Genomic DNA, 13,245 nt, shown 5'->3' with positions numbered 1-13,245 from the left:
CAATTTTGACCTCACATATTAAAGAAATGAAATGATGTAAAGAAAAATTCATTTCATGCAATAAAGTTTTAACACAATGTAAACACATTATCACTTCACATAATGAATTTTTTACTTCAAGTTATGAAGTGCTGACATAATGAAAGGATGTATTTACTTCATGTAATGCAGCATTGACATGATGTTATGATATATTTACATCACCTCATAAAAAAGTGACTTAACGTAAAGATATGTTCACATCACGTAATGATAAATTCACATAATAGATGCATAATTGTATGCTATAAGGCAGTGATGGCGTTCCATACTTGTAGGTAATTTATACACGTAACCGATGGAAAAATACAGAGCCGGTAAGTATCGCCAATGTTTATATAGAGTAAATGAAATTGTGTTTTACTGACATGTCAATGACTCCATATTTTAAAACTTGTGTAATTTCCTGTTCTGTAAGTTTGTAATGGTGAATGAGCAGGCCCTGGTCGACGGTGACCATTTGCGTTGAGGTACTGCCGCCTTCACCATGGTTCTTGGCACCCCATTGGTGGCGGTTGCAGTTTCATGATTACTCGTAGTAGACACGAGTAGTCATGGCCCCTGCAAGTGGCGTATTCCATCGCAATTGGACGATTGCAACACATTCTTACGCTCATTCCATTGTTTATTGACTTTATTGATATTTGAATTGATTGAATGATTGACTGATTGAGTAATGATTGATTGAATTTGATTGATTATTGAATTAGTGACGTCCATGCACTTGTGACCTACCCAGTGCATGATCCGCCCGATGTGGGTCGTCATATTTGTTGTATTGATTGTTGATTGTGGGGCAGCCCTGTGGTAACCCCAGCAAATTGATCACCGCGGCCAGAAACGCCATATTAAAGAAGCAAAATAACATCCATATTGTTTGTTTGATTTATAGGGAATCTGAAATAAACGATCATATTATGCTAAAACCCATTTAAAATTTCACCAAGATAGGGTCATACCGTGCTAATTCTCAGATCTAGATCTAACATGTATTCGTGTTTTTTTCTCTCAAAAATACGTGTTTCTTTTTGTATATTTGCTGCAATTGGTAAATAAAAATACAGGATGTACATTGCCCTTATTTAAATTTAATTTTCAAAACCAAATAAGTAATGTGCTGTCATAGTTTTTTTTATTGAACAGAGAAATGTACGAGAGAGAGAGAGAGAGAGAGAGAGAGAGAGAGAGAGAGAGAGAGAGAGAGAGAGAGAGAGAGAGAGAGAGAGAGATACCCCCTCAATTCATCTCTTAGATATATGTTGTATCAAATAAAAATTCTTATTATTTTTCCTAAAGATTCCAAGTAGTAAATGTAATCATTTTTTTTTTAGATTGACAAATACATTTGACGGTAAGCATTGGCTTTTATTTTCCTTTATCAAGTTCACACGGTTCACAGGAAGTCCACGTGCTTGTCCTGTCAATCAAAATAATTCGACACAGTGGAGGTGTGGACATCGCGTTTCACCGAACATGTCGAAGGCAAAGAGTCACTAAGTATTTCCAAGAAGTTGTTATATTTTTTCCTGTCATTTTGTAGATCTGATTTTTGCATTCCTGCAGAAAAAATAAATAAATAATGGGAATATATACATTTACTTGGAAGGATTAAGTTTTAAATTGAATTTGAAACATTCCCTGCCAATTTAAAATACTACTTTCGGATAAGTGTATTCTAAAATACTATTGTTTAATAACTGTTTGATGTTAGTTTTAAGACTGATTTTCTTGTGTTATAATACACATTAAATAATAATCAAAATATACTGAAAATACTCACTAAGAGTTTTATTTCGGGAGAAAAGGCACGGGGGGGGGTCTTAATTATACTGAATGGCAAACATACATTCAGGTACGGTGAATGAAGAAATTTTCCTTCTCTAATAATAGACTATTCTAATCAGTTGGTCTTTTCTAAAATCTAAAATCACACTATCAATTTAATTACCTCTAAAGATATTTAATTATCTGAATATTTGCAGTACTTTTAATACGAGGGGTGATCAAAAAGTTCGCGAACTAATTGAATAACTTCCATAAAAGAAACAATATTTGGTTTCAGTGTTGAATATATTTTAGATTAATCCTCTCCAATTTTAATGCACATCAACCACCGTTCTGCGCATGCCCGAATCACGTGATATTGGCGGTCACGTGACCCCCTCCGTAGCGTTCTGTCACAAAAGTTGAAAAAGATTTTTCTTAGTTTTATATTTCTTTCCACGTGAGTTAATTTTTATAACAAGAACAGTTCATTTGTCAGACATGGTCAAATCTCGGCAACAAAATGGGTGGATAATAATATCCTTTCCAAAAATAAGCATGGCGACCATTAAAACACAAATCTTCTGTCTCGAGAGAGACCTTTATTCAAGGTGGATAGAGAATGGGTGCTTCCTTTTTATCATATCTAATATATTTAAAATCTAAAGTAAACGATATCTTAGGTATTTAATAAGTATATTATTGTTCAAATATTCAACTATTTTTCAAAGTGTAAATTGGAGGTCTTTGATTGCAATTTGCTCAAATAAAAACACATATCTTTCCAAACTTGCTTTCACTGGGCAAGATGACAAGTATCATTTTAAACCATCTGCCTTCCTTCACTAAAACGATCAATCCAATCATTAATTGAATTTATAAGAACTCATTTATCTTAATAAACTGTGTACAAATTATTTTATGATACTGCAGAGAGATTTCTAAGATATGCAATAAATTGTACAGTCATTTGTTGATCGAGTTCGACTGAGACAACCATTTTTCGTCACAAGTGACCTAAATAGTGACGTCATTTTCACATTGTGACGTCAAAAACAAGGAGAAAAACTTTATTCAGTATATGTTATTTATAGACTTTGTGTATGGTTATGTGTGTACCGAATTTCATTCTAATATGAATTGTGGTTTTGTAGATATAGAGATAGTTCGCGAACTTTTTGATCACCCCTCGTAATTCTCAGATTTACGTGTACAGTGTAGTTTAAAATACGTGTTACTATAGAAATAATTTTTTGTGTATTCTTGTCTTGTAAAAGACTTGGATTAATTATTATACATTCATTAATGATTTGTAGTCTTTAACATTACAACAAATTGTTGCCGTATGTGAAGCATTTGTACATTACCCTTTTTAAAATTTAATATTTTAGCATCGTTCTACATACATGTAGGTACTTAATGCATTATTTTCCAGTGAAACTTCATGAATAAAGTAACGGATGAGTTATAATATTAGAAATACAGCGTCGTGCCATAAGTATTCGCGGAAAAATGGCGGACGTGATTTGAGAGTTATCGCGCTTGCAACATAAAAGTCACCCAAATGCAACAAAAACAAAACAAACGCTTACCTTTAATACTTTGTTAAATGTCCCTTGGATCGTATACATGCCATGATGCGTCTTGGGATGGATTTATAAAGGTTTTGAATATACTCTATGGTGAAATTCTGCCAAGTGTGTAAAATAACATCGACCAGCTGATCAGGGGTGGTAATATCTCCGGCGTGATTTTGGATCTGTCTTTTAATTCTATGCCAACAGTTTTCAATGATATTAATGTCCGGACTCTGGGCTGGCCACACCATACCTCGAATATTATTTGCACGTTTATATTCCTCTACAACACGGGCTCTATGTACCGGCGCATTGTCGTCTTGAAAAACGTAGTTGTTTGCAGGGAAATGTCGGGCAATAACAGGCCACAGGTGGTTGTCAATGATATTTATATATTTATCGGCATTAATGTTACCTTGTACCTTGCATAAAGTCCCTGGACCATACCAGCTGATGCATCCCCATATCATTACGGAAACTTTGGGTTTTGAAATCGCATACATGCACTCCGGACGGTACGATTCCTGGGCGGATCTCCAGACATACACACGATTATTTTGCCCTATAACCACTTGAGATTCATCACTAAATATGATAGGTTTCCAGTTTTGTTCAACAGTCCATCTTCGTTTGAGTAAACACCATGCTAAACGTTTCTTTCTATTTACTTCTTTGACAACCATACGTTTTCTCACTACTCTTCTGTAAATTTTGTTATTATGTAAAATCCGCTTGACTGTCCGTTCACTAATAGGTTCACAATAATTTCCATCATTAAAATCAGTTGTTATATCCTTCAAAACACTTCCCCGGTTCTTCCTAACCATACGAAGTAATCTTACTTCACCACGTTTTGACACTTTCCTGGGACGTCCCGAACGAGGAGCTTTTTCCACACTATTTCGCTGATGAAACGTTTTCAAAATTGATCTACATGTAGATTCGGGAATTTTCATAATTCTTGAGATCTCACTTACTTTATGTCCGTTTTCTTTCAAATCTATAATCAGCTGTTTTATCTCTAGTGACAGTTCTTTTGATTTTCTACCCATCTTGTTTACAGTCCGTAATATTCGGCAGTCTAACTTTAGCATACGTCAAACATGACATCACGGTAAACTTTGACCTTACGCAGTTTTGGGGATGATGTCAAAATACAAAAAAGCGATTGCATAAAGATTTAGGACGATTTGAAAAAACGCGAAGCGTGAACGTTTTACGACGGCCGCCATTTTTCCGCGAATACTTTTGGCACGACGCTGTATAAATATCATAGATAATTTTTGCAATGAAATAATTACTCTTCAAACACGATATCTAAGTTATTTAATTAAAAACGTGTAAATCCTTACCATCAAAAAGATAAGTCCTTTCACTTCGGAGTTCCGAATGATAATGAAGACTGAACGATAAGTGAACGGTGAACGCAAGGTGAACGCAAAGTAAATGGAACGAAGAGCGAACGGTGAACACGAGCGCACGGTGAACGGTGAACGCAATACTGTGAACGGAGAGCGAACGGTGAACGAACGCTGAACGAACGGTGAGCGAACGGAAAATGGGAAAGTTGAACGTTTCAGGGAATGTAACATAAAACCAATAACCAATTTTATATTCTTGCATGGAAAGAATTACACTTTGAAAATATTTGTTAATATATCTATAGATTTACGAATATGGAAGAATCATATAAACAGATGAAAAAAAATCAAAATGTGTGCTTAATGTGTAATGTAGGGTTTAAAATTAAAATTTTAATGTGGCCTATGGTTGGGTAACTACCAAGTAATTATGATTAATATTAATTGAAGAGGAGGCTATTTATGTAATATAAAATGTTTTACAACTAAGATAATAATGGGTACACATCAGATAATTGCATTTATTATATTTTCAACAGTGAAATACTGTAATTTATCCATTGAATAAAAGCGATATCCTGTCACAGTGTGAAAGGATATCAAAATGAACATCAGAAGTGCGGGAAAATTCTCGATTTTCCTTCCCTTCACCAAAAGTGTTGTAAAAATACTTCTTAACCTGTTATAAGATAGAAAACAGTTTATAAATCATTCTGTCATAAAATAAAACTGCGAAAGTTCCCCAAATATGTTGCTGAAATTCATGTTTACAATGTTTTTCACTTAGCTATGACGTCTCAACCGCTCAACTATGACGTCATGTACCTAAGACTGCATTACAAAAACACATAGGCAAAGGGAAAATCAAAGAAAATGTAATAAACAGAAAATTCAATGTTTTGTAGTTGAATATGGAATTTATTTCACTCGTGAGACAGGATTTTTTGATATTTTCACTCGTGCTTTGCACTCGTGAAAATATTAACAAATCCTGTCCCACTCGTGAAATAAATTCCATATTCAATTACAAAACATTGAATATCCTCTATTTATCCTATCTTAACCCCACTATTCTGTTCCCTGACTCATTGGATATATTTTTATATTCCACATCATAATTATATAAACATTCGATTTAAATTGCAATATTTAACGCGAAAATACTAGTATTTTTCCCTCAGGCCCTACCTAGTCCCATCGAAGGTCTTTATGTTTTGATTTTTTCTATGTTAAAATGTGTAATTCCTGCAATCTTTTTTTTATTAGCATTTCTTCCTGTGGATTGTAAGGCTCTCCTCGACAACGGGAAGGATCAATCAGGCGTGTATACAATTTATCCTTATGGCACCATTTCAAGTCCCGTCAGCGCCCTGTGTGATATGGAAACACAGGGTGGGGGCTGGACAGTGAGTAGTTCATTTGTTGCTTGTAATTTTAGAAATTTCTTCTGAATATAAACAATATATATATATTGACAATCGAAAACCATTGTCAACCGAGACACACTCAACTACATGCCATATCTAATATTGAATGTACAAAGTCATGTACTTGAGGGTAGTTTTCACACTAAAAATGGCGGCGTAGAGACGGTTGATAAAAGTTCTCGAGATGTGAAAATTTTCAATCTTACCCTTTTAAACATTCAGTATGTTTTATGGTAGACTGAATATTTTATTCAAAAATGTAATAAGAAGGATATGAAGAGAACGAATAGTATTCAATCTCAAAGTCTATAAAACGACACAAAATAAGAGCAGAGCAAACACAGACCTCCGAAACATCTGAGATGGGATCAGGTGCCATGGAGGAGTGAGCATCCCCTGCTGACCGGTCACATCCGCGCTGTTTTCCTAGAAAATTGAGATTAACTATTTAAATCTAATTTTCTTTATAACATTGTGTCTATTATTACCTTTGAAGATGATGTTTCAAGAAACACTGTGGGTAAAAGGATAATGAATAAATGACATTTTTTTTTTAAAAAATCATTCATATACGTAGGTGCCTGAATAAATTTCCTTTCTTTACATAAATTTAAAGGAAACACATCAGTCATTTATCATGTAAGTGTTTTTTTTTTTGTTTTTTGTTTTTTTTTTTTTTTTTACAAATTCATCAGAGCTCGTCTTTTAAAGGTTATCCAGAAAAGAAATCGAGATGAAAACCTTAGCTTTATTAGAACATGGGAAGAATATAAAAACGGTTTCGGAACACCACCAGGAGATGTCTGGATAGGTAAATTAAAAGCAATATATAAATCTTTGTTTTCGATCAAATCCAATTCATCCAAACGTGAATGTTGCATGTGCATACATATTTAATAATCAAAAGCTAATAATTTAGGAGGTCGACATATCATACATGTTACTGTCTCTGAGTAAAAAGTAATTCATGTTGATTGTTATTGGATTTTTATTAAGAAATTTTAGATAAATAAAAGTAAAGTTAGATGAAGGAAAAAATCATTTTGGGTATAGTAAGTGATATGATAGAACTGTTTCCTTTTTAGAACAGGTACCTGAGATATCTTCACACACATGAATATGAATTTTGATTTTTTTCCCTATTCTATAAACAATTTGATGTCCTGTAGAACACGAAAAAATGCTTCTTAATTGCAACACTTCTCACTGATTCTGAATATACTTTATAACAGGAAATGACGTTATCAATCAATTGACAAAGGGAAATGACTCATCTCTCTATGTATCCATAACTCATGTAGATGACACAACAAAGTATGAATTGTATGATCGGTTCTCTGTTTCTGATGAAACAGATAAATACAGACTCTACCTCGCAGGACCTGCCACAGGATCATTAGGTAAGTAATAAGTAATAAGTTATAAGTAACCTAGGACACAGAGTGTTAGAGAGAAAATACGATATACTTTTCATTGTACATGTGCTAATTCATTCTTTTCTTTTTCTTTATTTTTTAAGGTGCTTTTTTCAGTTATCAAAATTCTATAGATTTTTTGACAAGTATAGCATTGGTATCTACACAATAGTATGTTGGACAATATATATTTTTTTCGCTATGATACATTTAATATGACCTTCTTGTTTAAAATTGTGTTTTTCTAGCGCTCTCGAGCGCTAGCAACTATGTAATTCCAAATTCCTTGAATACGCCTGCTCGGCTTCATGGTCGTGCATTCTGGGAAAACTACTATGGATAGACCGTACGATAACAATTTCGTTGTATCATGTTGCAGTATTAAATAACTATGTTTATTTATTGTGTAGTTTATACTTTAAAGATAACTACTATAAAAAAATAAGATGAAAAAAAAAACTAGTAAAAGTCAAAAAGAAAACTAGTAAATTTACTGTTTATACAATCACTACCTTAAAATAGTTTTACAAAGCATTCGGTAGATTTACTAGATAATATTAGTAAATCTAAGAATTTATGAATGACTTTCACTAGGTATTTAAGTATCTTTACGACCACTACTCCACTTTTCACTATCTTACATGTAGCTAGTAAACAGAGTGATTACTAATCATGAAAAATGCTTTACTAGGCATACTAGTTAAATCAACTAGGTATTTCTGTCAGTGTACATATTTGTAATACTTCAAATTTTCCGTTTTTTCTCTGACGGAAAAGCCCGAGTCATCATCTGATTGTTCTAAACAAAGACAAGTTTTTTACGTCTAATTAAGCACAACCAAAGATAGGCTCTAATATCTGTTTGGTCAATATAGCCAATCTTACAAATCCCAGAAACAAGAATTTATGCTAAAAATAACGAATAAATCCATTATTCATATGAAAAAAATTCTGATATGTATGGCTTTTGACCTAACAGTTCTTGACAAAGATGTCCCAAAGCACCAAGCCACTTCACATCTTCACATTCGGAACTCTCTGGATTTCTTTATACAACATACACTTTGAGTTATTTTCTATATTCCTTTTAACAGGTCTGGACGATTTCCAAATATGGAAGTCAAGAACGATAACTGAAAGTTGCTATAAATATCTCGGTAAAGAGAAGATAATAATGCATTATACAATTTAATCATTTACGGAGGTATAAATCACACCACCAAGTTCTTATCAATTATAACATTTACCAGATTATATAATATGTTGGTAAAAATAATTTTGCATAGTCGTCCGATTTTATCGATGATGCTTAAATTCCATCTGTATACATGTAGATCCACTCACACAAGTGTTTATCGTATTGACTACATATAGTTTTAAATCATCACGGGTTCCATGAGCGTCGAATACTAAGCTACGCAGACTTTATAAATGGGCATTAGGAAAGGCATAAAACGTGAAGAGAATAATTATACATGAATGCGTTTTATCCCAGTATCTTACCTCCAGCTCGCACATCAGAAACTGAATGGACTATTTTGTAATAAACACTCAAAAATTAATTAAGATTGTTATCTATTTGATAATATTTTTATGTCAGGCTCTAAAAACTGAAATTTTACAATATTTAAATCCATTTTTTAACGTAAGTTAAACTTTTGTGATTGCTACCTTCTAGTGACAGATATTTTTATCCCACTTAAAACGTATTCTAAGCTTTCAAGTCGTGTTTGTTCATGGTAGAATTATCATAAATATTATATTATGTGACGCGCCAAGCAAAAACCTCCCTTAACGAAGAATTTTGACATTTTCAGTTTTTTATGGATTCTCATAGAGTTTTTCTTTCTCTTTCATTTGATGTATAACATGACATATATTTCTGTATATATATGTATAAAAGATCGCATGACAAAAACGGAATATTTACTTTGACGTACAGTGTACACTTGCGTAACTGAGTGAACTTTCATAACGTAAAATCGTAAAATGACGTAAAGCTATATAAAAATTTGATGATATCTATATTATTAAACTTTTGATTTGATTCCCTTAAAAGTATCAACAATTAAGATTTATTCATCGTAATAATAGAAAATAAACATTCTAAAGTATATCTTTGAGAAACGAAAGACGTGGTATTGGATGGGGTGGGGAGGGGGGGGGGTGGACCGAAATGATTGTCAAGAGAAAAAAAACCTCAAGACAAAATCAAAAATCTTCTCTTCCTCCTGGAGATCTTCCAATTTATGGCTTTTTAACGTAGTAAAATGCAATCTACATCACTGCAATAGTGAAAGAAAATAAGCAACATTTGGATAAAAAAGATCCTACTGTGGTAATACAAGCGATACATGTACGGCTTCTTACAAGCTTGGGCTAGTGTGTTAACCCTTAAGCTTATTCGGTAAAGCACAGAGGCCTCGGATTCAATCCAAATTAAGCAGAGGCACTGAATTGTCTCTGTTACACTATCAAAGTATTTAGTTTAAAAAAGTTCAAGACAGACCTTAACCCCCCCCCTCCCCGGGCATTAAAAGTTTATACAATACAAGGAATAGATAGAAAGTGTTGTCATAGTCCATGTTTTAAATACCTGAAATTTTAAAGAGTGCGACAGGTTTTATTTCTATCTAAAGGAAAAATAAAATTGCTTATATATAGCGCGGTCTTTGCTTTAGACTATGTCCACCCACATGTGCTTATTTTCTCCGCACTTCTGTCGTGTCAGAGTTTGTCAATCAGGATTGGTTGAAACATTTACCCTATTATTTACAAACTTTTGATTTTACAATTATTGTGCGTTTTTGTTAAACATTTAGACACCCTTTTTTAAATATTCTATTATATGCATGTTTATAAATGTTTTTATTTCAATTCTTTTACTCCGCAGAAACGCAGGGCGACTTAAAACTTTCATATCAAATAACCGACCGCCTCCTGTAATGATATTTCCTTCACCACAAGTTAACCATTTACATGTTTTAGTTTCGAATGTTTTAATACTGAAGACTTTTTGGCGTATTGAAAAGATATTCTGCACCCAAGAATAAATTGTATCTGTCTCTTTTTTTATCCTTTTCTTCTTCGGATGTCGTTATAAAATCAGTCTTTAAATTCACAAGAAGGACTTGAAAGTTGTCAAACTTGTTTAAAAAACTCCATTCCGTTTGTATAATTCAATAAATGCGTGTTTAAATCAAATCAATAAAGATTAAGTGCATCAAATTTTAAAGTGTTCAATCATTATTTCTTTGTAATTTTGTAACATTTGATTCATTTTTCCTGACCTTTTGTGTCCTATTTTATATTTATGTTTAAATTATTGAAAATAAGTATATTTAGAATTACTAGTATTTTTGTAACTAAATGCGTCTGCATACTTTTCAGTGAATCAGAATGTAACACCCATCCCCACATTTATAAATCTTGTTAACTAAAAACACTCTGCAATTTATATGTATGAAGTTTATCATGAATTAATTTTGAACCGATCATTGTAGGGTATATAAACCGAAAAACAAACCACAGTACCAAAATATATGTGAATCCCACAAGTGACACGTACACTCCACAACTTCATAGATATAGACATAAAATATAAGGTATATTTAAATGCTAGATTCTTAATATTCTTCGATCATCGTAAACGGGAGGGGGGGGGGGGGGGGGAGCATTAGCTATGGACATTCATGTTTAATTGATTACCTGAATTAATTAAACAAGAACAAGATACACATGTACAATCTTAAGCTGTAACTTTTGTTATTTTTTAAAAAATATATATATAATTAATGGGTTAGTTGATCAAGCATTGTTGTAATTTATACATTTTTTGGATACACGAAAAGATGTATGAATGGCTTATTTGATCAAGCAGGCAATATTCAAGCCGACCAACATATTTTTATGTTCGATAAATCCTTTATCTTAGAATATAGAGCGTTTTGATCATTGACTTAAGTAAAATATATTCCGATATTTATATCCTCCAACTTCCATTTAACATATTTTGTGCAGATTTGTACTGTAAAAAAATTAGAAATAATTTTGCATCAAACTGCCCATACATGTACAAGTACGCATGTTTAATGCAATTTTTGCAGGAAAAATTAATTGACATTGTTAAAGTTTGTTACATGTATACATTCAATAAATCACGTGTAATTGGTATCAAATTTTCATAATATGAAACACATATACATATTTATTTAATTTCTGTTCAACAGAAGGAAACAAGATTATTATTTTCCAAGGTAGATGTCAAATCATGAAATGTTGGTAGTGAAGTCTTTGTCGGGGAAATAATCATTACAGGTTAAATAATCCTTAATACTAAAGGTAAAAATAAAATCATTAAAAAAAGTCTTTAACCTCAAAAACGTTTAATGTATACTTTTATACAGCATTAATTGATGTTTAAGTTAAAAGGGCTGAATGAGCACCGGAGACGTTACTAGATGTACATACAACAGCCTCATTCAGCGATTTTATAAATGACCGAAATTATGATGTTTTTAGAATCCAGAACTCCAGAATCTTCTTTAGTACATGTAGATAAACCATGCACAAAATAATTTTGGGTTGGAATGTTTTAAATGTGTTCAAACAATTTGTATGAATTTTTAACAATTTGTATTAATTATAACATTTTAGCGATGTATCATGTTTGCCATTTTTACATTCGGTGTATCATGTATAACCTCATCGAGCAGATTAAACATATGTTCAATCTGTTTAATTCTCAATCATAAAATATTTTAGATAGTGGGACTATAACTTTCAATGTATGCGAGCTTCCGTATTTGCACGAAGAATCGAAAGAAATAGAGCAGACACGCGACACAGGAGAAAGGGGGGGGGGATTTTTTTTTTCTACATTTTTTGTACAACATGAGAAGATTTTCAACGATAAAATAAATTTAATAGCTCAAGGGTCTTTCAAAATATTCATTTTAAATCAACAGCTAAAACTAATTCCGAAGGAAGTGTCCATATCAAATACTGTATGTCATATCTATAGAGAATTTTTTTTTTTTAAATAAACGTAACTATTTATCAATAACAGTTCATGTTTTATTTATATAAACGGCAGCGTTAACTGTCCCAACTCAGTTTATACCGTATAAATTGGCTATTAGGCCTAAATTCCTTCCATAAATAAAAGAGAAGTAATTCAGGTCAATTTTTATTGCATCGCTATTTAAAAAAAATATCTTAGTTTAATGCCCCAGTTAAATTTTTCTTGCATGTGCATCACGATGAAACAGCTGGACATTATATATTAAAAAAAAAACTATCTTTAAAAACTTGTTTGTTTGACCAATCGTTTTTGAGACTTTATAAAAAAAGTAAAGGTAATGTTAGGGAAAAAAGTGGGGGGCCAGGCCCCCTTTGTATCTAAAATGAACCGACAAAAATCTTGTTATAACTTCCAAATTATTCATTCCGGAATTTTCTCATCCTATCAACAACTTTTTCTTATTTCAGAATTGCCTTTAATCTTTTTACACTGAAAATTTCCGACAAAAAACAAAATCGACCTACCTACCGATGCAATTTTTTAACTCGAAAAGGGAGAGGGCAAACAAACTTCCTTTTAAAAACGGCCTTACGGGAGTTTTTCAATCACCACTGGAAATCTTTAAAATACAGTTGTGAA

At 32.5% G+C, this 13,245-nt stretch overlaps 1 protein-coding gene across 1 annotated transcript; it reads left to right on the top strand.

Annotated features, from left to right (window-relative positions):
- Positions 1-337: 337 nt before the first annotated feature.
- On the top strand, positions 338-7,568 carry LOC134280017 (ficolin-2-like; the record flags this gene model as incomplete). The annotated part of the gene is made up of 4 exons (XM_062762448.1): positions 338-356; positions 6,008-6,147; positions 6,880-6,979; positions 7,401-7,568. Coding segments are annotated over exons 1-4 (427 nt in total), but the record flags the coding sequence as incomplete, so codon positions are not given.
- Between the last annotated feature and the right edge of the window lie 5,677 nt (positions 7,569-13,245).

Source organism: Saccostrea cucullata, unplaced genomic scaffold (genome assembly GCF_032062105.1).
Source record: "Saccostrea cucullata isolate Sc308-1 unplaced genomic scaffold, CSIRO_AGI_Scuc_v1 ctg5833, whole genome shotgun sequence".
Lineage (NCBI taxonomy): Eukaryota > Metazoa > Mollusca > Bivalvia > Ostreida > Ostreidae > Saccostrea > Saccostrea cuccullata.
Note: the sequence above shows the minus strand (reverse complement) of the source record. Positions and strands in the feature narration are given on the sequence as shown.